Genomic DNA, 26,517 nt, shown 5'->3' with positions numbered 1-26,517 from the left:
GACTAAACATTAGGATAGTTAAATGCTCTTTGTTTTAAATATACATTAAATCATTAGTAGAAATAAAAATATATCCTTCATTTGTAAAGCTAGGTGTTTGTTAGTTGAACCCAACACTTTGCTTGGTAAAGATGATAGTTAGCTTAGTATCTTAGTCATTAGAGCTAGCTTAGTAGCTTAGTATGTGTATTCTTATTTTAAAAGTTGTCGTTGCATAAATGCTAAGTGTTGCATCATCATCGCATGCATGTAGAGAATGAGTTGGCGGAGATCATGACCACCGGCGATCACGAGTTTGAGGAGATCATTGAGGAGAATGAGGAGGAGATTCTCATGCAAGAGGAGGTCCTGAAGCCACCACTGACTGACTCAGCTGACACCACGTCTGTCCAAGGCAAGCCCCGATGCATAACCTTATATTTTTTATAATAACTGAATATATATATGTGATGTGCATTTATGTTATAGGAACTTTATAAAAACCACATGCATAGATATAACTGTCGTATGAGTCCTACTAGTACAGGTTCGAGTAGCTGCTATGCTTAGGTTTTCGGTAGCGTGAGTAACCTATCGTTACTCACAATAGGTGATTATTATTACTCTCATAATGAAATAATGAAAGGAAAATGGAGACAGGGCAGGGATATGGTATGGGTATTGGTGGGTGTAACAGGTTGTGTCCCGCGGCCAACGTGGCTTAGCTTAGTTACATTGTTTTCCCTGTTTATGTCGATTAAGGATCGTCTGTTGCTGTGGATGGTAGTCAGGTCACAGACTTATTATCCTGAGCACATACTTGCTTATGGAAGTGGGAAGGCTCGTTACGCTCTTGTTGTGGGTTCCAATTCTTTCCATACTGACTAATTGGAGGCGGGGAAAGGTAGAGGTCTCAGCACCATGTTGAGACCGGGTCTCAAGTGTGGGGGCTTAGAGTCTAAGTTTGGACGAGGACCTAGACCCCTTGATAGGAGTGGAATGGATTGATCTTGTTTGTGCCTGTGGTACAAACAGGGCATGTGTTTTGGGGTACCCAGCTAGGATACATTGGTTCATGAATCGCCATTTCCATGAGACAGTATGACTTGGCTATGGTCTAGCACCGTAGTAAGAACTGAAAGATGAAAGATGGTGAAATGGTTCCAATTGCTTAACCCTTGCTTGAAAGTAGAACATGAGCTTACTTAGAATGTTAGCTAATGAATTAATCATGACTACTAATAAAACTTGATATAAGGACGTACTTCTGGTAATGCTTTTCACAAATAAAAGAAAACAACAAACCCATATTACCTATCATACTCCTTGGAGTCGAAAAACTATTCCCACTAGTCAGGTAAGTCTTGCGAGTACATTGTGTACTCAGGGTTTATTTTACCTCTGTTGCAGGTGAAGCTTGAGGAGTAGCTCTTGTGTGGAGGATTCTTCTGGTGGACACAAATGGATCCTTGTATTATTTCCGCTAGATGTTTATTTTCATTCTGCTGTTTAATTATCGCACTCTGAACTCTGGTATTGTAATAAATGATTTCTAAGAACTCTGGTTGTATGAAATGGACTATGTCAACGAAATATGGTCGGCAGTCCACCGAGGGGGTGCCCATGGTGGTAGATTATCGGTAGATGGTGCATGTAATCAGGAACCAGATAGTGACACAAGGCGTAGAGACAGCGATTTAGACAGGTTCGGGCCGTCTGGTCGACGTAATACCCTATGTCCTGTGTCTTTTGGTGTATTATATTAAGATGTATCTAGATTAACCTATCCTCTAGGGGACCCTTATCTCTCCTTATATACTCCAAGGAGACAAGGTTACAAGTAAAGTATCCTATTTGGTACTATTACAATATCTAGTATAACTTGTAATCATGATGTGCACGCCTTGATCTTACGGGCCGGGCCACCTTGGATGGTGCGGCCCATGTACCATCTTGTGGTATCCGGGGGTATATCCCCCACAGCTAGTCCCCAAGCGCCATGTATTCTGATGCGACATGCCATTTCAACCTTCTCCGAACAGTGAGGCTTGAGTTCTTGACATATCCGACCACCGTTGTCGCCGAAGAAGTAGGTTGTCCGAAGAATGTATGGTGCTCTTAAGAAGAAAGAAAAAGATTTCCGTCCTAGGAAGTGTGCCCACTTGTATTTCTAAAAAGAAATGTAAGTGCGTCTTGAAGCGTAGCATCCTTGATCATCAGAGGTGTATGGGGTCGAAAAACAAACACATTCACTGTAAGATGAAGTGTGCCCACTTAGTCCCCGAGCCTGGTAGTAGGTGACATAGGCACGTGGTGCCAGGGTCTAAAAAGAATTCCTAGTTAAGTTGAGAACCCAATCGTCGTACAGGCGATACGAGATGCACCGGCAGGTGCATCGTACCGATGTAGTCCCCAAACTTGCTGGAAGGCGAGGTATGAGTCTTGTAGCAAGGTCTAAGTGAGAAAGAATATCCCAACTGTATGCGAGTTGCCAGTCACATGTAGTCGAGACACAAAGTCCCCGAGCCCTGGTCGGAGAGTGGTCGAGGCAGTCCCCGAGCATAGGTCGAGGAGCGAGCGACGAAGTCCCTAAGCCGTGGTCGAAGAGTGATCGAGGCAGTCCCCGAGCACAGGTCGAGGAGCGAGCGATGAAGTCCCCGAGCCGTGGTCGAAGAGTGATCGAGGCAGTCCCCGAGCAAAGGTCGAGGAGCGAGTGACGAAGTCCTCGAGCCGTGGTCAGAGAGTGATCGAGGCAGTCCCCGAGCGTAGGTCAAGAAGCGAGCAACGAAGTCCCCAAGCCATGGTCAGAGAGTGATCGAGGCAGTCCCCGAGCACAGGTCGAGGAGCGAGCGACGAAGTCCCCGAGCATAGCTCGAAATTACTGCAATATAAATATGTAGAATGGTAGTACATGATGTTCAAAATAATAAATTATGGAGAAAAAATCAGCGGTGAAGAAATAGCGTATGACGCTCAGCAGTCATTTGCAAATGAGCATGATGTGATAAAGCAGTTGGTGCTTTGTAAACATCAGTGTTAATATGAAGTTTGTGTTTATACTTAATATAAATCGTCCGACCAGTTAGTATGTAGCTGAGCCTCCAGCCCTAGCTAGCCCGTTAACCATAACGCGGGGCGCGGAGCCCGTGCACGTGTAGGAAGAACAGAGTGTCGCTAAGGAGCCGCTACCGACCACCCATAACGCAGAGGGCAGACACTCGTGCACGTGTAGGGAGGAGCCGAAGACAGGGGCGTCTCTGGAGGCATCGAGCGTCAACATGACTGGTCGAGGATTTGCATTAAGTATACCTGTATGTTATATTTAAGATTGTATACATGGACAAACATTATTTGAAGAATAATAATCATGACAAGGACGTTGTGGAGAAATGTCGTAATGAAAATTATATTAAATATAAATATTAGAAGTGTACTTATCTTTGGATAGAAATCTGGTCGATGGCGATAAAGTTGTCCGATCCTCGTACTTTTTAGCCTATTGTGACGGTGGTCGCGATTGTCATAGCGCCGTTCTTCGTGGTGATCATCATTGTGACATGGTCTGGTGGTCAGAGCTCGGTGGAGCCACTCGGGACATGGTCGACGTGGTCTAGTGGTCGAGGTGGTCGGAGCTCGGCAGAGCCGCTCAGGACGTGGTCGACGTGGTCTGGTGGTCGGAGCTCGGCGAAGCCGCTCGGGACGTGGTCGACGTGAGCTCGGACAGATTGCTTAATCGGCCCGCTTGGCTCGACGTGGCTCGCTAGACGGCTCGATGCATGCATTGTCTTCATAGTCGTCATTGGCTTGTGTGGTGATCTAACTTGGACTTGTATGAAGTATCAGTTGCTATGCAAGAAACAGTGACATATACATGTATACGCACTCCATTGATGCATGGCCCTGTATACCACATATATGCTTCCTTGGTTGCATGGTTGCATGGTTCTGTAACATAGCACGGTGGCTTGATGTAGTCGGATAGCTTGTTCGATGCCTCAGAAGATCATCTCGGCGGTCATGTCGGCGTTGGAGAGCTTGTCATAAGACGGGATGAATAGACAGTGCTCGGCTTGATTGCGGCCGCATGATCCACACGTACGTGTACACGTGCACATGCATGTGCCCCTGTAGATCCGTGGTTGCATATTTGCATGCATGCAAATCCATTTATACTCTGAGTAGCAGATTCGTACAAGCACGAGGAGTCCGATTTGAGCGGGAGTCGAGAAGCCGCCGCGATTGACGCTGCTCATTACTTGTACGACTGTTCGTGGTCCAGGATCACCACGCGCGATAGCATGCCGCTGCAAATCATCGTGTGATGCCGAGGCGATCTTGCCATCTAGCGGGCCGTCGGTCATCGATAAGTCGCTGGTGGGATAGCAGTGCTTCGACTTGGCGACGCGTGCTGCTCGGAGATGCGCCGTGATTGTTCAAGGATGTCGATGCGATCAGCCGAGTTGTCGCGAAGGATGTTGATCTTGAGTTATGCCATCTGATTCGCCAGGGATCAGCGCGCACGACCCCTAAAAGGGGACCCCTACCTGGCGCGCCACTGTCGACGAAATATGGTCGGCAGTCCACCGAGGGGGGGTGCCCGTGGTGGTAGATTATCGATAGACGGTGCATGTAATCAGGAACCAGATGGTGACACAAGACGCAGAGACAGCGATTTAGACAGGTTCGGGCCGTCTGGTCGACGTAATACCCTACGTCCTGTGTCTTTTGGTGTATTGTATTGAGATGTATCTAGATTAACCTGTCCTCTAGGGGACCCTTGTCTCTCCTTATATACTCCGAGGAGACAAGGTTACAAATAAAGTATTCTATTTGGTACTATTACAATATCTAGTACAACTTGTAATCTTGATGTGTATGCCTTGATCTTACGGGCCGGACCACCTCGGATGGTGCGGCCCATGTACCATCTTGTGGTACCCGGGGGTATATCCCCCACAGACTAAGTATTGAAAACTCGTACTCATTATGAGATTCTGGATGTAAAACGTGGATTGTTTCAAGTTCTCCCTTGGGGTGTGCTCGATGGAACTGTCCGATGTAGCTCACTTTCGAGGTGCTTAGCGTCTAGTGGAAGACGAGCGTCCCCGGAAGCATGTTATTTTGGGTGATTCTGCCACAGCTACCCTCATTTGTGGGTAGGTTCTTGCGGTGCCCAACGTGTGTGCTTGGCGGGTGATGCTAATTAGCCGCCGAACCACTAAGTAAGCGATCGAGACAACAGGGACTAGCTTGGTGGTAACCAAGTGAACCTCGGAATAAAAATCACCGTGTCATCATTGTCTTCCCGTTGGTTTGCATCCCTTTTACACAAATTTGTATTTATATTCATATACATTGTGCTTGTGTAGTTGCTCTTGTAACTAGTTATCTTGTGTAGCTTGCTAGTTAACTTTTTGCTTGTGTAGCATAGAAGTAGCTCTTGCGTGACTAATTTGGTTTAAGTAACCTTGTTAGTCACATTGCTTAGATTGTGTAGCTAAGTAATTTACGCTCTCTAATTTGATTTGTGTAGCCTTGTTATTTAGTATTACTAGTGAGTTTAGGTGGCTTTGTGCTTTTGCTTACTATATTGTGTAGGCGCTCTCCGGTTTACTTGAAGTACTAGTTGCATAGGTTTGTGTGACCTTGCAAGCTATAATTGGATAGGTGAGCACTAGCTAGCCTGATACATTTGTTGCCTCTTTAGGATCTTTATAAGGTGCTTGTGAACTTAGATAAAGATGTGTAGTCTTAGCTAAATCGATAGTTTAAATTTCGTATTTATATCGGTTAGCTGACGTAATTAAATTAAAAAAAAGACTATTCACCCTCTCTGGTCAAGCCTACAAGTGGCCGAAACCGTAATAAGGAGGCAAGCAACCGTTACATTAATATAATACGTATAGCAAGAAACGGGTAGCATTTATTGCTTGCTTCCGCAATATTGGTTTCAAATGGAAGATTGCAGTCTCATTGGCTTCCGAATTAGTTCATTGGCTGTTAGGTTCATGGCTATAATCCAGGTGGGGATGATATGTAAATGATTCTACAAACAGGAAAAGGGGGAAGGAAGGTCCAGATGCTTGCTTGACGACAACAACAGAAACCGTAATTTCAATAGCAATTGCATCATCAAAAGATAGGAAAGGAGATCCAATTTTCTTCCCATATGAAGGAATTACATTCAGCTCATATGAAGAGGCCAAGGAGTTCTACAACTTGTATATTCATGGAAAATTGGGTTGGGAATAAGGATATAAAGATCGAAGACGAACATCATTCAGTACACCACAGGAAAGGATATAGTATGCTCCTGCGAGGTAAATAAAACCCAGAAAGATTCATGCATCGAGAATTAATATAAAAAGTAGCCGAACAAAATGAAAAAAGTGAACAATCTTAACTTTATCTATGTCTATTATACAGGGTTTCTGCCAAAACCCAAGAGCAGCAAGTGCTAGAACTGGATGCAAAGCTATGTTGAGACTCCATCGAACAACCAACCACTCTTGGATTGTGAGTAAGATAATTTCAGAACACAACCATGCCCTTTCAGAAACCTATGGTGAGAAGAAATAATGGGGCTCACACGGCGATATAGATCCACTAACAAATGATTTCATCAAGAGATTGAGAACAAACAACGTTACGCTTGGTCGTGTATGGAGCATAATCGGAGTATCCTCTGCAGATTCTGCATTACCAATCAGAAAGCAAGCAGTTAGAAACCTTTGCGCAGGATTAGCACAGGATGACATCAAGGAGGATATAAAGAAGACAATGTAATTACTAGAGCAGATGAGCCGACATGACAATGATATGAAGGTCAGATTCCAGAATGCTGCAGACGGGAGAATACTAAATATGTTGTGGTGCACCGGGAAAAATCAACAAGATTACAAGCACTTTGGAGATGTTGTAACTTTTGATACTGATGTACAGGACAAACCTGTACAACTTACCGTTCGATATCTTTGTGGGGTTGTCATTTCCCAGCATCAATTGTGATTCACAACTTCAAATAGCCCACTATGTCGACTAGTGGGAGGTGCCTAATCGGTGCCTTTGGGATTAGTCCCTCTTTGGTTACACACTTGCAACTTCGTTGTTTTATTTATTCATTTTTATCGATGTGTTCAATATGCTTGTAGTTATGGATAGATCACCCGTGCACATGTTTGTCACGAACCTTTTGTTTTTTTTTTTTAAAAAGTATACCTTAATTTATCTAAATATCTAATAGTCGCATAACACAATTTGCTACAAGTCGCTATAAAAGGCCCAAATCCCGTGTCGATCACTGAAAAAAGTTATTGTGACTTTTAGGTCACCGTTTCATTTTTAAGCTCCAAGTATGCCACTACCATCTATGTATTTTAGCTAAAACAACAACTAACATGAGTATGAAATGTCTATTTTACCTATGTTGTTCCATCCTCCTCTTTCTATCATCCTAGATTCTCCTCTCTTCTCGCGCCGTCCTGCATCTCGTGCCTGCTCATGACTGGGAGGGGGCGGCGGCGCAAGGATAGGTGGCCACGACCACAGTTGCCAATGAGAGCCCCTTCGAAATGGAGGTGAAACAAAGAAAAAATGTAAGATTAATATTCGCTAGGATTGAAGTACTGTAGCAGCGTTTTGGTCCGTAGGAAGCTCCATATAGGAAAAATAGAGGAAAAGTTCCTACATGGCTGATTCTATAGGGAAAACACAAGAAACTTCCCATCCAGTTCAACCTTATTTTTTTTTTCTCCCACGCATAGGATCGAGGCAAACAACTCTGTCATCCTTGCAGGTGATCTTACGTAGGATGGGTGAGAAATCATAGATTGATAGGTGGGGCCCAAGACAACCATACTCACTAAATTCCTCTGTTTTAAATCCTATGTTTTACGCATGTATTTCTATCCTATTTCTATATTTTCCCTATTCCTTGGTTTTTTTTAATGCTGTGTTCGAAAAGGACCCTGAAAATAAAAACAGTACACACTGATTCCCCCCCTCCCTTTTTTTCCGTGATGAACGAACCGTGAATTGGTGATTTCCGTCTCCTAGGGGCCTAGCCCATCAGCACACGCCCCCGACGACACCTTCCGCGGGTTGCAACTTTCCAAGGCCCACGCGCACGCATTGTGGGTCTCATCTCAATGCGACATTGCGTCCCCATTAGACAGGGCCACAACATGCGATGCACGAAGTCGCCAACCGAGCGAGAAACCACAAGTTTTTGCCAGTCCTTTTCGATCCCAGCCGCCTTCCACACGGCCCAATCTACAGTTCAGCTGGGCTTATAAGATCGTATGGATTCTCTCGCACCGAAGCAGGAGTAAATAATCCGATCGTTTACGACGAAACGAACCAAACTAATCAAACCCTACGTACCGAGCACACCATGGGCGGCGGCATAGGCAGGGCCAGGGGCACGGCGAGCCTCGCGTCCGCGGACCTGGTCCTCAAGGCGGCGTGCGAGCGTTGCGGAGCCGCGTCGGACCTCTACCTGACGTTGTGCCGGCACACCACCCTCTGCTCCGACTGCGGCAAGACCTTGGCGCGCGCCCGCGGGCGCTGCACCGTGTGCGACGCCCCCGTTACCAGGCTCATCCGGGTACGGGCCCCGCGCCGTCTCTAATGCAGATTTTCGTTAGCAATCGGGCGAGCAATGCAGATGCAGCTCATCATCGTTTCTCACCCCCACCCCCCAACCCGGGATTTTCCGTTATTCACATGGATCGCTGCGCAGGAGTTCGATGTCCGGGTGGATACCTCCGCGGAGAAGGAGAAGACCCACTCTATCGGCAGGTTCACCACCGGCTTGCCGCCCTTCTCGAAGGAGAGGAGCGCAGAGAACAGGTGGACTCTTCGCAAGGATGTACCCCAAGGACGGCAGCTTACTGGGAATATGCGGGTACTGCCTTTTGATCGTGGATGATCACCATTGTCATTCATTTGCTTTGGACAACCTGAAAATGTCACTCAATTGGTATCCTTAATCATACATAAAAACTGTATATAATAAAACAGTGTAACAGTGGTGAACCTGTGTAAATTCTAACTAATTACAATCAATCTAAATAGCACTGTAGTTATTACAAAGTAGTTATGCTGCATCAGACATCTCGTATCAGTTGCAAATTAGCAGTATGCAGTTGACAAATATATTGCTATAAGATCTTTGTGCAATAGCAACTTAAGGACAATAAGCTGATGTTTCCCCTGTCAAACCATGTGCACACATTTGATAGAAACAGGACAAGCACTACAGCAAGAGGCCATGGATTTTGGAGGATGAGACTGGCGAACATCAGTATCAGGGCCAAACTGAGGATCCACCTGCCACATACTATTCACTGACACTGAAAGGCAAGGACATGATTGCTGTTCAAGTTGGTTCCTGGTACTGTTCTCTCTGCTTCCTCTGTTATTATTACTCTTTAAACGAACTGTGATCATATATCCATCATCTGAACATACATACTTGTAAGATTCAAGCACCATTAGAGTGTATAGGTTTCATCAAGTCTTGACATTACTAATTCTGTGGCAGAAAGCTCCTAATATCATTTCTTTTGAGATGGGTGCTCTCTTATTTTTGTTAGAGCATTCTTACAGTCTCTCATGTCCTATCAGGTACAACTTCAGTAAAATTGCACAGTACAAACAGCTGACCTTGGAAGAAGCTGAAGAGAAAATGAATAGAAGGAGAAGTAGTGCATCTGGGTATGAACGGTGGATGATGAAGGCAGCTACAAATGGAGCTGCTGCCTTTAGTTCAGGTGTGAACAGGCTTGATGATGTAAATAGAGGGGCAACAAATGGTGTTCACCCCAAGAAAGGAGATAGGAATGAGAATGGAAATCAATCTGACAAAGTTGACGATGAAGAAGGGGGCGCTGCAAGGAAAAACAGGCTTGGGATTACTATGAAGGGCATGGACGAGGATGACGAGGAAGGTGGAAAGGACATAGACTTCGATTTGGATGATGAAATCGAGAAAGGTATACATATCAAATACTACCTTTTGTTAATACTGAGATTTTATGAATTTCTGCTTGCACTTATACAGTACATACTTTAGTGTCATTCCTCAGAACTACTCACAGTTTCACACCTGAATGAAGAATGAAAAGGCTGCATACCATATTTCCATACCCATATTATCAGACTTCAATTTAGCATGCATCTTAGCTTGATTCTGCAACCTTTGTATGACAGGTGACGATTGGGAGCACGAAGAGACCTTCACCGATGATGATGAGGCTGTGGATGTTGATATAGAGGAAAGACCTGACTTAGCTGATCCTGAGGCTGCTCCTCCTGAAATTAAACAGGTAAACAACATGTGATGTGCCTGCTGCATTATGCTGCTAGTATGATATCACTAGATCTGCACATGCTGTTGCCTTAACCAGGATCACCAATTCACCATTCATAAGATGCGATATCTGATTTCCATCATAATACTCACAGGATGACAACGAGAATGAACTAGGCGGCAGTGACAACTTGAGCAAGTCCGGTCAGGAGCTAAAAAAGCTGCTTTGCCGAGCTGCTGGGGAAAATGAGTCTGACGTTGACGACAAAAGCACAGATGTAATGATCACAATTCTTCTTAGAACTCACATATTCTTTCATAGGAGGTTGGACGCCTTAGCAAACCTAATCTTGTGGAATAGAATTCATCTTTGTATCTGCTTTGTCCAACAGGAAGATGACCTACCATCGCCAGAACTTGCTCCAAAACAACTTGTACCCAAAAGTGAACCAGTGGATAGCAACCCTGGTAAACCAACACCATCAGCGCACGCTCAGAGCGCCACATCTTCATCCAAATCCACTCAAAAGAGGAAATCAGGGGGTGGTGATGCAAATACTTCTAATGGTGCAACCTCCAAAAAAATAAAGATAGAACCTGTATGCAGTTTCTTCATTCTGCACACTACACATGTGAAATTTGAGTTGTAGTCATATAATCATAAGTTGCACCAGGTTCTTTGCTTTAAAGTTGCCCTATTTCTTGGTATATAGGAAACCAGAACATTGGTTGTCAAGGATGAAAAGCAGTCTTCTTTGGAACCAATATCAAAATCATCTCTTTCAGAAAGAAGAGAATCCTCACCCATTACAGAGGAGGAAGTCAGGGCAGTACTTCGTGCAATGGAACCCACCACATGCCAAGATCTGGTGTTGAGGTTCAAGGCTCGTCTAATAACTCAAGAGGTAGGCTTCTTCAGCCTTTTGATTACATGTTTGTTCTCAATGCATTACCATACATTTTAAGTTTTATTACAGTAATTTGTGACTACCATTCCATTCAGCAATCCATTGCCTTCTCTTGTTATTGCAGGACAAGAAAACATTTTCAGACATTGTGAGGAAAATATCTCACAAGAATTGCCATGGCAAAGTCGTTCTTTGGAAGGAACAAAAGTGAACAGACAAATTACTCTACCTGTATATGGTCATAGTGTTATGCTTCTATCCCAGTAGCCATCTGAAACACGTAGATTGTTTCGGAATGCAACAGTGTAACAGATTCTTTTATGGCACAGGGATTGCATGATCAGTTTTTTTTTTACCTATCCTTCAGAATTGACTGTATTGGCAACCAAGATGCTCAGCAAGAGGCATCTGCCAGTTTTTTTTCCCCTTGTACTCTACTTCCTGCTCCCGCTTTTTTTTGCTAAATTAGGCCCTATTTATATCTCCTAAATAATTGTGAGAGTGAGCTGAGAATGAGCTGAGAAAATGAGAATGGAATCTATGGGAGATTCTTATAATCCAACCATAAGATTTTGAGAATCCAACTATCCACCTCCATCCTACTTGGAGATAATCGGTGTGAAACACCAAGATTCTTGAATTACTCTAGATTGAATTCTTCAGGAGATCAAACAGGCCCTAAATTCTGCAACGGGTAACTGAGGTGTTTTTGATATATGCATTTTGTATAATTATATAAAGTTTTCTGTGCTCGTTGGATCGACGACCCACGAGTCCAGACCTCATAAAGCAGCTCATAATTTAAGTGATGGTTAAATGTAAAGTTTGGGGTCAATGCGTGTGACTACGTGTAACTTTTTATTTTGACAACTCAACGCGCCGTCTTCAAAGCATGACCGATGTTTTTAGCTTTTCTTGTGGGATGTGGGAGTATATTACATTGATTAATGAACAATCTACCGTGTGTTCGTGCGACAGTAATACCTTTGATGTAAGGATTATTTGTTAAAAATGAAATCAAACATCAGCAAAATTAAGAGAATATTGCAACAGGGTAATCAGCACAAACATTTTCCAATTCAAGCACCGTGCCAGAATTAACAATGACCGACCAAACAGGCAAACATTCACATCAGAAACCTGCTGCTTGCCTCAAGGTATTTTTCCTCTTCTGTTCATCATCTCAATTGTAATTGCCCTAAGAGCAGCACAAACTGGACTGCTAAATGTTCAGTGAGTAATAACAAGTTCAACATTTCCAACTGCTAGTTTTTCTTGTTTCAATACGCAACGATCCCAGTTGCCAGCAGTTTACATAAAAGGGTCTGAGAACAAACCGCATATGCTAATCAACTTCAATTAGCCAGCACAGAGGTCAACCAAAACAATTTTTGTCACGTACTCCATGACATTTTCACACCAGTTGTTTCTGTACGAACCATGTGAGAAGTTGGTGCTTGAAAATCATGACGACATCTCAGTATCTGACTTTGAGAAACACAGATCTTTACCAAGATTTAATCCACTGGGTCAAGTACCTCCAGTCTCAGTAAATAGGCAACCCTTATCTGATTTACCTATTTTTTCCTTCACATGCACTGAAGTTTTATCCTTAATATCTTAGTCTTCGAATGTGAATGGTTTGAGCTTCTATTTGTTTTCCATTTAAGGAAGTAACCGCAAGCAAAGACTAAATGTATGCATATAAAAGTAAAGGATAGCAAAAGGGGGGTGTCAAATTAGCAATCCAGTTCAATCTACAGTCTTACATGCCAGCTGAATAGCTGATGCAGTTACAAGTCTAAGAATTCACTAAAAGAACATCTCTCATATAAGGCACAGAGCATGGGGTTGTAGTAGTACTGTGCACAAGCTTGGACTTTTCGGTAATTACTTTAAAACAGGACCCAGAATCTTTTGCCAGGTTCAGCCTTCAGAGTTCACAGTTCAGGCAGCCAATCCCAATTAAAGGTTTATGCCTAAACTATTGCTTTGTGGCACTAAACCATGCCCGCACTAGCTATGTTGAAGAAATCACGAAAGGCCTTTTTCAGATAGTAAAGTGGTCTACAGTCTACTTAATATTTATATTTCACGAGCTGTTTGAAGCAACTAGGTAGAATATACTGGCTGGAGAAAGTGAGTGTACCGTCCTAGTGGAAAGAGAAAAGTGACAGGGAACTGTGAACAGCAAAAGCTTGAAAGTTGAAATCATCACACAAGTGGATATGCTTGTTCAGAAGAAAATGGTTGTCAAAACGGAGTGAAAATCTACTGCACTAGGGCCTGGAAGGGCACTACATCCAAAACACCCAAAGCATGTCCAAAAGGCAACATGCTTCTCTATCTCCCAGCAAAAAGAACAGGGGGAACTCCTAACCTCATGTGGTCATGCAAGTATCAAATCAACTATGATTTAATGAAGCATGGCATTCCTGCTGTTAACCAATCAACACTTAAGCATGTTGGTTGAGGAGAACACAATTCTTGTCAATTAGTACAACTGAAAATTTTCACTAGATAGAGAGGAGTTTTGCAGAAGGAATAACCAAACTAAGACTATCCAATTGATTAATGGGGCACAGCAATTCTTGTCAAATCTGAACCCAATTGGACACTTTTTTGTCCCACCAAGATCTTTATACATCAATAAATTAAACAGATAAATTAGGACTTGAGTACAAGAAAAAACAAGCATAAGGATAGAATACTAACACTATCTTTTCATCTACCAACAAACTAAACTCACCGGCCTTTCCTTCGGGACTTGAAGCGGAATCCGCCAGGAGGTGATGGTGAGAACTCTATCGGAAGAGGTGGTGGCTCACCCTCACCAGCAAGCATACCAAGCACCTCTGTACTTGATGGGCGGCGAGCTGGTGACCTCTGAATGCAAAGGAGCGCAACAGTAATGCATAGCAGTGCTTGGTCTCGATCAACATCCTGCAGTGCAGGGTCTACAAGATCAAGCAAGCGGCCAACTTGAGCAAGATGCCTTGCCCACGAAATGAGGCTCGCTTTCTCAAACTCTGACATTGGTGAGGTTGTCATTTGGAGCGGGCGTCGTCCAGATATAAGGACCAGCAACAACACACCAAAGCTGTAAATGTCACATTTTTCTGATAGAGGCCCTCCTCCACCATACTCAGGAGCCACATAGCAGACTGTGCCACGCATGCTCGGTGTGCTGCTCACTGCTCCACCACTCTTAGGCACAAATTCCCCACTGGCCCAATCCCTGCTGCTCCTTCTCACACCGTCCACCCACCAACTGATGCTGGCATTGCCATTGCCATTGCCATTGCTGCTCCTCCGGCTCCAGCTTTTCATCATCCTCCACCTCGAATGGCCCTTCTCCAAATCACAATCCCTCTCCCACCACTGCAAACCAGACATCGCACCAGCATCACTCTTTGACTTGGCAAGTGCCCTCCGCTTTTGCTTCTTCGTGAGCTCCTCTGCATACTCCTCACGCCACCACTCCCGCGCCCTCCTCTTTGGCTTCTTCCTCTCTGTTGGAGCAACAGGGGTTACTGCAGATGGCCCTGCAATCCAGTCATTCTTTGGTCGCTCCTTCTTGATCTCCGATCTAATCCATTCCATCACATAGTCCTTAACGCCGCCGCCACCGCCGCCGCCACCACCACCACCACTATTGTCCTGACGCCACCACCAGTCACTCCCAGTTCCTGATCCTCCTGCACCTCCCCCATTGCAGCTTCGGGCATTACATCCACTAGCAACACTAGTCTTGTCACATCCGGAAGTGGACACGGCCTCTGCAGGAGATGCCGCGGTGAGCACCTCATCATCCTCTGGGGACTTGGCAGCATTGTCTTCCCCATTAACCATGACAGCAGCGGTGCTCTCGCCGGCCACCGACATATCCTCGTCACATCCACCACCAGGATTGGTGTTCCCGTCTGCATCGGCCCCAATGGCACCGCTCTCCAACTCACCCTCCTCTTCAGACCTGATCCGCGCGAGTCCGAAATCTGAGAGGCGGGCACGGAGGTCTTTGTCCAGCAACACATTGCTGGGCTTGACGTCCCCGTGGATCACGGGCGGCTGCACGACGGAGTGAAGGTAGTGGAGCGCGGCGGCGACGTCGCGGGCGACGGCGAGGCGGCGCGGCCAGCCGGACACCAGCTCGGGGCACCTCTTCCCGAGCAGCGCGTCCTGCAGCGACCCGTTGGGCATGAGGTCGTACACGAGCATCATCCGGCAGCGGCGTGGCTGCGTGGAGAGGGAGTAGGCGAACGGGGGCAGGATGTGGGGCGGGTCGGGCCCAGGTCCCCCTCCGCCTCCGCCTCCCCCTCCCCCGTGGGCTGTGGCGGCGCAGCCGAGGAGATGGGAGGCCAGGGAGAGCTCGTTGTGGAACTCGCGCTCGCCCTGGAGGGAGCCCGCGGCGTCCATGACCTTGACGGCGACGGGCTGGCCCGACCGGGGCAGCGCGCCGCGGAAGACCGGGCCGAACCCTCCCTGCCCCAGCTTGCTCCCCGCCGCGAAGCCGCCCGTGGCGCGGCGCAGCTGGTGGTACGACAGCCTCCGCAGGTCGGCCGCGTGCTGCGCCCCGGCCGCCACGGCCAGCTTCTGGCGGCGGCGGCGCCTCCGCCACAGCAGCAGCAGCGCGACGGCGGCCACCAAGATCAGCGCCGCGGCGGCCGACGCCCCCGCGGCGGCGGGGACGGCGGGCGGAGCCCGGCGGTGGCGGGCCCCGCGGGATCGGGGCTCCGCGACCGCGACGGCGGCGGCCGGGGCCAGGGCCGGCGACGGCGCGGGCGGCGAGGGCTGCCGCGAGGGCATCGCCGAGCGCGGGGTGGGGGTTTAGGGGCCAGGGGGCCGGAGAGGCGCAGCAGGCGGGGCGCGGAAAAGACAAGCCGACGAGGGGATGGGGAGCACGAGCACCGCAAAGCGCAGCAGCGGAGCGAGGCGAAAAGTGCGATGGCTTTCCACCATTGCCTTCTCTCGGATGCGTGCGTGCTTCACTCCGTCGCCACTCTGCTACGACGGGTTCGAGAGAGGGCGAGAGGAGGATCCGAGGCCAGCCGCTGGTCAGTGGGCCCGATGGAACGCCCGGCCCACGGTCAGCGGGATGGTGGGTCGTGAGAGTCCACCCACCCCATCCGCACGCACAGGGTGCCCTGTTTGGTTGGCGTGGCCGTAGCTAGAGAGGGAAGGGATGGAGAAAGAGATGAGCCAGCTGGTGGTGTATTTGTAATTTTGTACTACGTACAATTGTAGGAGTCGGTAGGAAGATGTGTAGGATGGAGAGCGGAGTTATTGCCAAGGGAATTGATAATCGAGTTGAATTCGGATGGGGGAAGGAAGAGGTCAAATGCGATCAAACGCTGCTGAGTGTGAGTTATGGCAGTGGTCCAGCGATTAGCCGATTAGCATTTGAGTGTTATCCTCAGTTCCGCCTTATACCCTACATCAACCAAATTAAAACTGTTGGTTCGAGCTTATTCAGCATTACTTTTCAACCATGAAACAATGTTTTTTTTCACAATATTTCAGCGTAAGCTAAATTTTAGCACAGGCGAACAGGGCAAGATCTCCTGCGAGGTATACTGTGATATAAGCATCAGCATAAGCTAAATTTCAACATAGGTGAGCAGGGCGAGATCTCCTGCGAGGTACACTGTACACGCACTTTACATGATATTATGCTAGATTCGCCCATGGCGGTCATATGTAAGCATTATTTTCCCCCCGTGTATGGATATCAAATCGACAAATTGTATACTCCCTCCATCACAAAAGCTAAAACACCCGTCTTTTTGAGACGGAGCGAGTATAATCCTACGAAATTCCTTGGCACAAAAGTATATCACCGTATATCGATCCATGCTTGGCGTCCTTCTGGATACCCTGAGCTTAGTCTCTTGTAGGCAACTTTGCTACAGAAAACTTAATGCCTACGCATAAACTTCAAGACATCCAGAAAAAACCCAAGAAAGGAGGGGAAAACAAACTGAATCTCCTAAACTAGCAGCATGCTTTACATGCAGGATGCGGTTTTTGTCTGCCGTGCAACAATTGGAATTTGGAGACAGGCATGGTACACTAGTACTACTACAGTACTCCACACTTTACAGGTAGCCTTGCCTTTCCGGTTGGGCATGGACCGCATGGAGCGACCTCGTCGTAGGATTTGGGGGCCATTTTGTTCTCTCTTGATTCCTGATTCCTCAAGATCTCAGCTCAAGCACTGCGCTTTACTACTCCTTTTACGATCAGCAAAAGCGTATGTAAAGGTCAATGGAAGCAAAGGTTCTTTTTGTCCATGTCCAATGACTTTTCTTTTCATTTGCTTTTATTTTGACGTCTAACTTGTTACTCACCGTATGTTACGCAGACGCTGACTCTTTCAATGCCTTTGCGGTCTCGCTAGGTTTGAGGCAGCATGACACAAGTAATTTTTTTCCCCGTTCGCTTCGCTGAAAAGCCGGGCTAAAAAATATTGTTCGTTAATTTATTATGAGAGAAAAAACACTGTACTATAACTGGTAAGTTTATACGAATAGGGCCGAAAAATGCTCAAAACATATACAGAAACATAATCATAAATAAATAATTATTTGAATATGGATCTTATAGCCCCGGTTTTGTATTATAAAATCATGTATGGACAAAAGTCGTTAGTCCAAGCATTGTCCCAACAATTCGCAGGTCCCGCATTCTTCTTCAGCAGGAGATCGCTCGTTCATCCGAATGGTGCAGACGTGCAGTCGGTTAGCTTTTACAAGCGTTTGGACACAGGGATATAGAGAATGGGATAGGGAAAGAGAAATAGGTGAACGGTTAGGATTAAATGAGACGTAAAGAATAGATGACTATGATATAATATTACCTCTTGGAAGGAGGCATATCTCTTTCATTATACATATCCCAGTGTCATCCAAACGCCACCTTAACTATTCGATCGATGCATTTTCAAATAATGTTGGATACAAGGAGAAAGTAAATTTAGACGCCTTGTAAAAATCAAAACCCGGTTTATTCATCGTTATGGGCCTGTTTGGTTCTCTTCTCAGCTGGGCTGCATCGTATCTGGATAACCAGGCCAGTGTTACTCAAGCTGTAGTCATGCAAGCCATGCTTGTTTGGTTGCCTTTTTCAGCAGAGCTAAGATGCGATGGGGAACTGTTTAGTTGCCTTGATCTACGCTCATACCTGCATCGCTGCTCTCTCCCGCGGACACGCACACGACTCACGCGAGCCAGGCTGCGAGAAAACGGATTCCAAAACTGTTTTTCGGGAGCCAAGCTCCGGCGCCTTGGCTGCATGACCAGGGACAGGCCCAAGGACAAGTGCGGGAACCAAACACCGCCATGAGCCACAGTCGGTTGTGTTGATATAAAAATGTGGCAATATGATCAACACATAAAAATCCGAAAGATCTAAATAGAACAAGACTAGAAATCTGCTTGGCTTCAACACAGAGCTAGCCGATTCTGAAAACCCAACGACGTGCCAATCAATTTGACTTGCAATTAACAATAAGAGAAAATCTTATCAGTAATTTAAGGTGAAACATGTCGGTGTTGCATCAAACAGTTTCAAATATACAGCTAAATAGCCGATTCACTAAGGCTATTGACTAAATAGTCGATATCCAGCGTATTCATGAAATAAAGATCTTTAAATCAAGGATTATCGATTAATATTAAATGATAATGATACAAATCAAAATAATCGATGTTCATGGAACATCAGAAAGCATCATCAGCTAAATGGAACATGATCGATATAAAAGCGTCGAGCCAATAAGTTTGATGAAAAGAGTATAACATACAAACAAATCGACTATCTAATATAAATGAATCTACAAACAATTTAAATCTAATCTATTATCATCAACAGTGAGGTTCGATCGGATCAATGCAGCTATGATAATGATAACAAACTAAAACCAAAGAATCTATAAAACCATCTATATGTTGACAGATTCAGGAAAATATACTATATGCGTGAGAGTATAGGCAAATCGGCTAAAATAGCCGATGCAATCATAGCAAATAAATAGAGTACATATTTTGATCATGAACAAGACCACTAATCGATAATTTCTAATATAAAGTCTTACCAATGAGGTTCGACCGGATCAATGCAGCTATGGTAGTGTAATTAGATTAAATCTCATTAACTAGTGAGTTTATTCAAGGTTAAAACATGTCTTTGGATGCATATTATGTTTGACTAGAATAGAGATAAAACAGTTGATCTATCGAAATTAGGCCATCAATTATAAGATTTGAAGCGTGACCAGATCAGAAGACAACAAATTAAAATGACATGATGCTAATCTATCTCTATCTCAATCAAGTGATTTTGTTATAATTAATAAAACATTAATTATAGCAAGATTGATAACTGGTGAATCAACCAAAAACAGTAAGAAAAATCTTACTAATCTTAGCAGATTCGATAACTGATGATATTGGACCTGTTCGCTTGAACTTATCAGCCGGCTTATCAGCTAGAATCTATAGTATTTTTCTCTCACAACAAAACAGTTTTAGTTGGCTTATCAGGCAGCTTTAATACCAGCCAAACATATCCATTGTATTAAATAACAAGTTATTTAACACAAGATCGATAACTTTGATCTATATTATGATTCGTAAAAGATCAATCAATTGATGTAGCCTTACAAACTACGATACAGATCGATAACTAACTTATATTATGGCTCATAAAAGATCAATCAGCTGATGTAGCTTTACAAGCACAATACAAGTCGTGACGGTACTTACAAGCAAGCTGGAGGTCGATCAGTCGATGTAGCCCTGTTTGCTGAAGAACTTATCAAGATCTACAATACTCCTGCTCCTAATGCGATTGCAAAAGTCAAAAAGATTGTATTGATTGAATGTTTATTTTTTTATAATAACCAGAGTCTAATATTTATACCCATAATCTAAACATGAATCCTACTCAAATACGATTTATTATAATTATTGGAATAAAAGAAAATTTCCTAACTTAATAATAACTTGGACCCTAATTTTTTTTATTTGTAGAGTCCGACACATCTTTCTGGCGCCACACAAGTATAGCCCATTGACGTCGTTTGCAGACGTCATCCATAAAATAGCCGATTCTGATATCACATCTAAATCAGCTGATATCGATTCACATCTAATCGATTCCTTGATGATACAATCCTGAAAGCTTCAAGTTCCCGCGTTATTCTTTCTAAATTTTGGTGTAAACACATGCCCTCTAATTTTATGATAAAAATGATTTTATTCTAAAATTTCTATTCATCTGTTCACCATGTTGCAACCGCTCATTCTAAAATAACCGCATGGCTCCTGATCTCTCGGGTCAAATTCTATATAATACCCCAACAATATCATTTTCAGCTCGCTCGGTCTGTTTACTTTCTCATTTTTTCTCGAGCAAACTTCAATAGTCAAAGCCGCCACCGCCAAAGCCTTAACCCTAGCAAATTCTCTATTCTACCAAATTGTCGTTCGAGTAACCTTCCTCAAATTCAGATCCATTTTAGCTACAATGGCAACCAGCGACCACGTTCCTGATGTATGCCTTCAAACTTCTGTCTTTCAAGTGTTAACCGCTACTCTGTATTTTCCTTTTTCTTAAATTCATCCCAACTGGTCTCTAGAAAATGAGGAAAGAAATTTTGATTCTATTAGTTGTTGTTCCTAATGCCTATTATCTTGGACCCATGGGTGATCCTGATCCATCTGATTTCGTCAATTAAGAAACCAACTGAATCTCCTCAATCTATAGTAGTTTTATCTTCTTGAAACACCAAAACTCTCTTTAGATATTGGCCCAAAATGCCTAAGGGATAGAGGGATTGGTTCCATTGAGTATCAGAGTAAAATGCTGGAGATTGGAAAATTTATGACTTGAATCAATGCCTGACACTCTCACTGTCTATAATGGAGAGGAATGACTCACTTCTAATTTCTACATCTTACTTTTGGTCATTTTGAATGCTTTTGTTTTTTATCACGGTCCAATGACTATCACTTTGGTCGATATTTATATGTCGACCGGCCTTAGAATAATAGGATCAATGCAACCCTATGATTTCTTAAATGCTGGTCCAAGAAATTAGCTAAAACATCAGACTGTATAGGATGGGCAAGCTATATCCTGAACCATATTGGGGATAGATCAATTGTTGATGAAAGAGAGCATGTAGCTTTCCTAAATATGTGGCTGAAAAAAATCATCTTTTGTGGGTCATCTTACGGAACAACTTATAATCATAAATACATGATAGAACGTCTAGCAGCCGGCAATGAAATCCCCCTTGAAAAATATCTGCTGGAGTCTACTTATCACCTGATGCACCAAGTATCTGTTCAATTACTAAAAAATGAACTAGTGTATACTATCAGTGGCCCTTGGTAGTTAATACAATTGTGGCTGAATCTATACTTGCATAAGATTGTAAAACCCAATCTTAAGAATTTGAGCTTTCCTTCTTCCAACTTTCTAAAGATTATAAAGGAAAAGAAGCAAGAACTCGACAGTGTATGAATTATGGTGAAGCTGCATCAGCCATAACAATTGTTGTTGATGTAGGCCACCTTTTTAAGAGATTTTTCAAAGGGTTTGATGCAAACATCTTGACTTGGCTATCTTATGATGAGGATGAAGACAATAAACTAGTTCTGCTAGTCAAATTTCGGTTTGAATTATGTTGCTCAGATGAAATGGCTGTTGTAATTTTTAGTTGTATTATCAAACCCTATGTACTGCCAGCTGAATTTCGTCATGGCCATGGTAAAATGGCTATTGGTTCTTGTCTCTTAGATAACCTCCTAACTTATGAATTCTATAATCCTTCTTTTATAGTCCGTCAATTTAGCCTTGGTCAACTACCTCATCGAGTATTCTTTAGGAACACTCTAAAGCCAAGAGAAGGTATGAATGAGATGATAAAAGCTTCTAGAATTTTTCAACTGGGATCAGACCTTCCTTCTCTTTGCCTGCATGAATGGACAAAAGCTAACTTCTCCTCAAATTTGTTTGATTCCTAGTGGCAAAAATGGCATTCTCACCTCTTTTGTAGTCCAATTCATCCCAACTGTTTAGCCCTAGATGAAGAATTTGCTTCTGATAGTGAGGTAATTTACTACTTTTCTTTTAGAAAGATTATCTAACAAGTTCTTCTATCAATTCATCTAACAAATTCTTTTGTAGGATACCGAATTTGATCCGCCAAGCGTGGACAGGAAAGGGCATCCCATAGAATATTATCCACCATGTCCAGCCTCAAGAATGGGATCAACTACACCCACTCTGAAAAAGTTGATGAAAACCCCAGCTGCCCCAACAATACTCACATATCAGTCTTCAAAATACAAGGCAACCCAAGGTGTAACTCAGAAAACCACCACTGGGAAGAGACTTCACATAACAAAATCATTAATTACTCAGGTAACTTAACTTATCTTTCCTCTTAAAATGATATCCAACTTCTAATTCAATCCCTTTCTTACAGCCATCGACTATTGCATCTCAATCTGCCTTAGGTGCTGAATTGTTGTCCCAGACATTTGAATCAGTGTCTACCAATCTCTCATCGGCTAATCCCCCTAAGGAGCCGATTACAATTCAAATGACCGATGCTTCTGACAGACCCAAAACAGCAAAATATGAGAACATCTCTACTTCACCTCCTGATGCTACCAAGGTATCTCCTCAAGCCTTTTAATTTTATGTAATCCTCACTCTTCTCTAATTAGTCTTCTTTATCAGATACCACCTAAGAAAATATCTGCACAAGAGCAAAGGTCTAACAACCCAACAGTTGAGGATGATCCTATTGATGTTGATACCCAACACATTAATTCTCCAACTCAGTAAACAGTCGATGGTAAGAAATTCATATGCTCATTCTTATTCTTCTATAACAAAAATAAACCAAAAGACTTCTTGATGCCTGCAGACACTAGCGTCGAAAATCTAGAGCCAATTCAACCAAATGTTGAAAAAGATGTTGGCACATCATCGGCTGTTCCTTTTACTCAGCCTGAGTCTCTTCTAGAAAAGGTACTGTGTTTCCCTCACCATTCATCTCATTATCAACCCATTTGCTATTTCTAATAAGATTCCTTTTGTTCACATGTAGACACTTAATTCTTTATCTCTGAGCTACTCTTTCAACTTTGAAGAATACATAGACGAAAGTGAGATTAGCTCATCAGCCATTTCTTCCCAAGAGACTTTATCTGATGAGACAAAAAAATTGGCTAAAAGACATGCTGCCAATGCTCGAGGGAAATATAGCCAATTTAGTCCAGGATGCAGACCCAATGAGAAGAATTTTTTTGGCCATAAAGGATAATCTGACCCCAAATCTTGCTGAGGCCTTGATACCTATATCCAATATCGATGACCAAACTCCCAAGGTGAAAAAGTCTCAAAAAAATCTGATTGGTCATGAAGCTTTGATGGCCAAAAAGAATTCTAACAAACAGGAAGTCAAAGAATTAGCACAACTGATCGACATTTTGAAGAATTCTTTTTCCAAAATTGAATCAGAACTAAATTAGCTAAGAGTTAGGCGTGCTGAGCTTGAAAAAGAATTAGAAAGTGTGAAAGCCACCATCGAATGTCATGAGTCCAACTTGACTCAGATCCCCAATGCTATCAAACAGAAAAAAGCAAGAAATGCTGACCAAGGTCAAAGAAGGCAAAGCTATTCGCAGCAGTCTTGAGAGCATTCTCGGATCAACCAAAGAAGATAAACAACATATTACAGAAGTTGATGCTATTCGACTAAAAGCACTATGAGCAATTCATGATGCTCTTAACTTCTAATTTATATTCTAGTATCTGTAGCACATAAACCTGATGATAACTATACTTTTTGGTTCAGCTAGAAGAGCCGATTTCTGATTTCTGACTTTACTCTGACTTAACTGAACCTGAAAACGGCTTTCATCACAAAACCCTTTGAATTCCTTCTCAGCCATCAACGCTGCATTCCCCTTAGTATTAGTGAAGTGGCACTTCCCCTTCCATCAATTGGGATTGCTTTCACATGTCCCAAGATATCTATCGTCTCGCCTTCATGGCTATAAATACCAGCCAAGGGCTTCGGCCTCAAACACATCTATATTTGCAACTGCTCTCACTCTCTTGCATCCTTCCATCTTCATAGACCTTGTAGCGGTTTCCTCTTCTCCTCCCAAGATCTAACAGCACCCATGGCAGGCGAGGACAACCATGGTAAGCGCGTGGTAGAAAATCTCCCGAAGGAGGAGATGCCGGTGAGCCAGCGACTCTACCACATGAGGTAGGCCCAAACAACTCCTGCTCCTATCAACAAATCACCTTCTAATGTGTCTATAGGTTTGTCTTAAATAACAGGCTCCTTTCTCCTCCTCCTAGGGCCAACAAGCCATCCAATGTTGAGTCTGCTGTCATCCCCACATCGGACTCATCGTTGGACTCCTTCTACTCGTATACTGGTGACGACGCCTGGTGCTTCCTCCGGGAGTGGAGGGCTGCTAAGGACCATTATTCTTGAGGCCTCATAGGCTGCCCTCCTCACCGTAGAGGAGGAAACCAATATCACTTGGGCGAGGTTGGTCGAGTCCAACGCCATGGTCTTCTTTTCTCTACCTTTGTCTTAACAGTTTCCTTGTTTCTATGATTGCCAGCCCTGACGACGCAGTTGGAGAACCTCCAACTACCGGCGAACATAGCTACGGTGGCCGTCAACGCCCATGGCCCCATACTCACAACCGCCTGCATGATGTCCCATCACACACCTAGGAGATCGCCCTCCACGACATCCACCACAGCGTAGCCATGGCCCTAACTGCGGCGTAGGCCCAGAATGGGCATGAGTTCCCACCATGGAGCTAGGCTTTTTGATGGCCGATGACCCCGACATGCACGAGGAGTTGATCGAGGACTTTGACGATGCGGCTATGGCCATCATGGACATTACATCCACCCAGGATGTGATTAATAAAGTTTTTGATTAGCTTGTACTAGAAACAAACTATCAATGAATAAAATTTCTGCTTCTCTTTATGAATGCATTTCTGAATCTGTTGAAATATAAATCTAATTGTCTTTGTGTATGTTTTTGCTCTATAGATGATACATATCATATCGGCTTTTACTCCTTCGATTTAATTTTCCTTTTTGAACTAAAGGCGATACCCTCCTAATACTGGCTATTAGAGCCGATGACTAAATAAATTGGCTATCAAGTATTAATCCAAATGCTAGGATAATACTTCTTTAAGAATTTTCCATTGATTTCTCTATCAAACTCATCTTTCCCTTCTAGCATTTCTAAAATATAAGCATTGCCAGGTGTACAATGTTTAATCCGATAAGGACCTTCCCAATTAGACGACCATTTGCCAAACCTGTTGTCTTTAGACCCAATCAATAATCTTACTTTCCAAACTAACTCTCCTCTGCAAAACTGTTTGTTCTTGACCTTTTTATTATAATGCCTTGCAACCCTTAATTTATTGGCCTCAATATTTTCAAGAGCATGCAACCAATGACAACTTAAGTTCTCCAAATCATCCATCATAAGGTTTTTATAGACTTTGGCTATCAAATCATTTTGTAATATAACACGTCTTGATCCAGTCTGAATCTCTCTAGGAAGAACTACATTATGCCCATATATTAACTCATAAGGTGATGATTTAATCGATCCATGGCATGCCATCCTATATGCCCACAATGCTTCATTAAATGTTAGGTACCACTTCCTTGGTTGCTCTTCGATTCTTCTTAATCAACTTAATCAAAATTTGATTGGATGCCTCTGCCTAGCCATTAGCTTGAGCATAATAAGGAGAAGAATTTAGTAATTTAATTCCCATATTAGCAGCAAAATATCTGAATTTCTCTAATGTAAACATTGTCCCTTGATTAGTAGTAATAGTTTGAGGAATCCTAAAATGATAAACAATATGCTCCCTAATAAAATCAACCATATTCTTTGAAGTTACTGTTTTCAAAGGAATCACCTCAACCCACTTAGTAAAATAATTTGTTACTACCAATACAAACTTGTGCCCTCTACTTGAAGGTGGAAAAATCTAGCCAATCAAATCAATTCCCCAGCCTTGGAATGGCCATGGCTTAATTATTGGGTTCATTACTGATGCATGCAATTTCTGAACATTACCAAAATGCTGACAATCTTAACACCCCTTGTAATATTCAAAACAATCTTCTAATATTGTTGGCCAGAAATATGCAAACCTATGAATAACTCATTTTATTTTATAAGCCGATTGATGAGCTCCACATATTCCTTCATGCACTTCTCCCATCAATACT

At 43.6% G+C, this 26,517-nt stretch overlaps 2 protein-coding genes across 4 annotated transcripts; one reads left to right on the top strand and one right to left on the bottom strand.

Moving 5' to 3' along the window:
- Positions 1–8,340: 8,340 nt before the first annotated feature.
- Positions 8,341–11,650, top strand: LOC136540293 (transcription initiation factor IIF subunit alpha-like). Of its 3 annotated transcripts, none has more exons than XM_066532296.1 (9): positions 8,341–8,584; positions 8,720–8,884; positions 9,228–9,373; positions 9,607–9,974; positions 10,192–10,307; positions 10,447–10,569; positions 10,684–10,890; positions 11,005–11,196; positions 11,324–11,650. In XM_066532296.1, the coding sequence occupies exons 1-9, from the start codon at positions 8,372–8,374 to the stop codon at positions 11,408–11,410; spliced, it is 1,617 nt and encodes a 538-aa protein (XP_066388393.1). In that variant the 5' UTR covers positions 8,341–8,371; the 3' UTR covers positions 11,411–11,650. The 3 variants fall into 3 exon arrangements, with proteins under 3 accessions (XP_066388393.1, XP_066388392.1, XP_066388391.1); XM_066532295.1 differs by having other exon boundaries at positions 9,222–9,373; XM_066532294.1 differs by having other exon boundaries at positions 10,447–10,890.
- A 1,992-nt stretch (positions 11,651–13,642) lies between these two features.
- LOC136540292 (receptor-like serine/threonine-protein kinase At2g45590) lies at positions 13,643–16,361 on the bottom strand. Its single transcript, XM_066532292.1, has one exon. It carries the CDS (start codon positions 16,003–16,005, stop codon positions 13,945–13,947), a length of 2,061 nt encoding a protein of 686 aa, XP_066388389.1. The 5' UTR covers positions 16,006–16,361; the 3' UTR covers positions 13,643–13,944.
- Between the last annotated feature and the right edge of the window lie 10,156 nt (positions 16,362–26,517).

This window comes from Miscanthus floridulus, chromosome 2, assembly GCF_019320115.1.
Source record: "Miscanthus floridulus cultivar M001 chromosome 2, ASM1932011v1, whole genome shotgun sequence".
Taxonomy (NCBI): Eukaryota; Viridiplantae; Streptophyta; class Magnoliopsida; order Poales; family Poaceae; genus Miscanthus; species Miscanthus floridulus.
This window is presented reverse-complemented; position numbering and strand designations above follow the sequence as displayed.

Coding starts and splice junctions, on each gene's coding strand:
- LOC136540293 (XM_066532294.1), top strand. CDS start 8,372: ATGGGCGGCGGCATAGGCAGGGCCAGGGGCACGGCGAGCCTCGCGTCC. Junction 9,374..9,606: donor GCTGTTCAAGTTGGTTCCTG/GTACTGTTCTCT, acceptor ATGTCCTATCAG/GTACAACTTCAGTAAAATTG. Junction 10,891..11,004: donor AAAAAATAAAGATAGAACCT/GTATGCAGTTTC, acceptor CTTGGTATATAG/GAAACCAGAACATTGGTTGT.
- LOC136540292 (XM_066532292.1), bottom strand. CDS start 16,005: ATGCCCTCGCGGCAGCCCTCGCCGCCCGCGCCGTCGCCGGCCCTGGCC.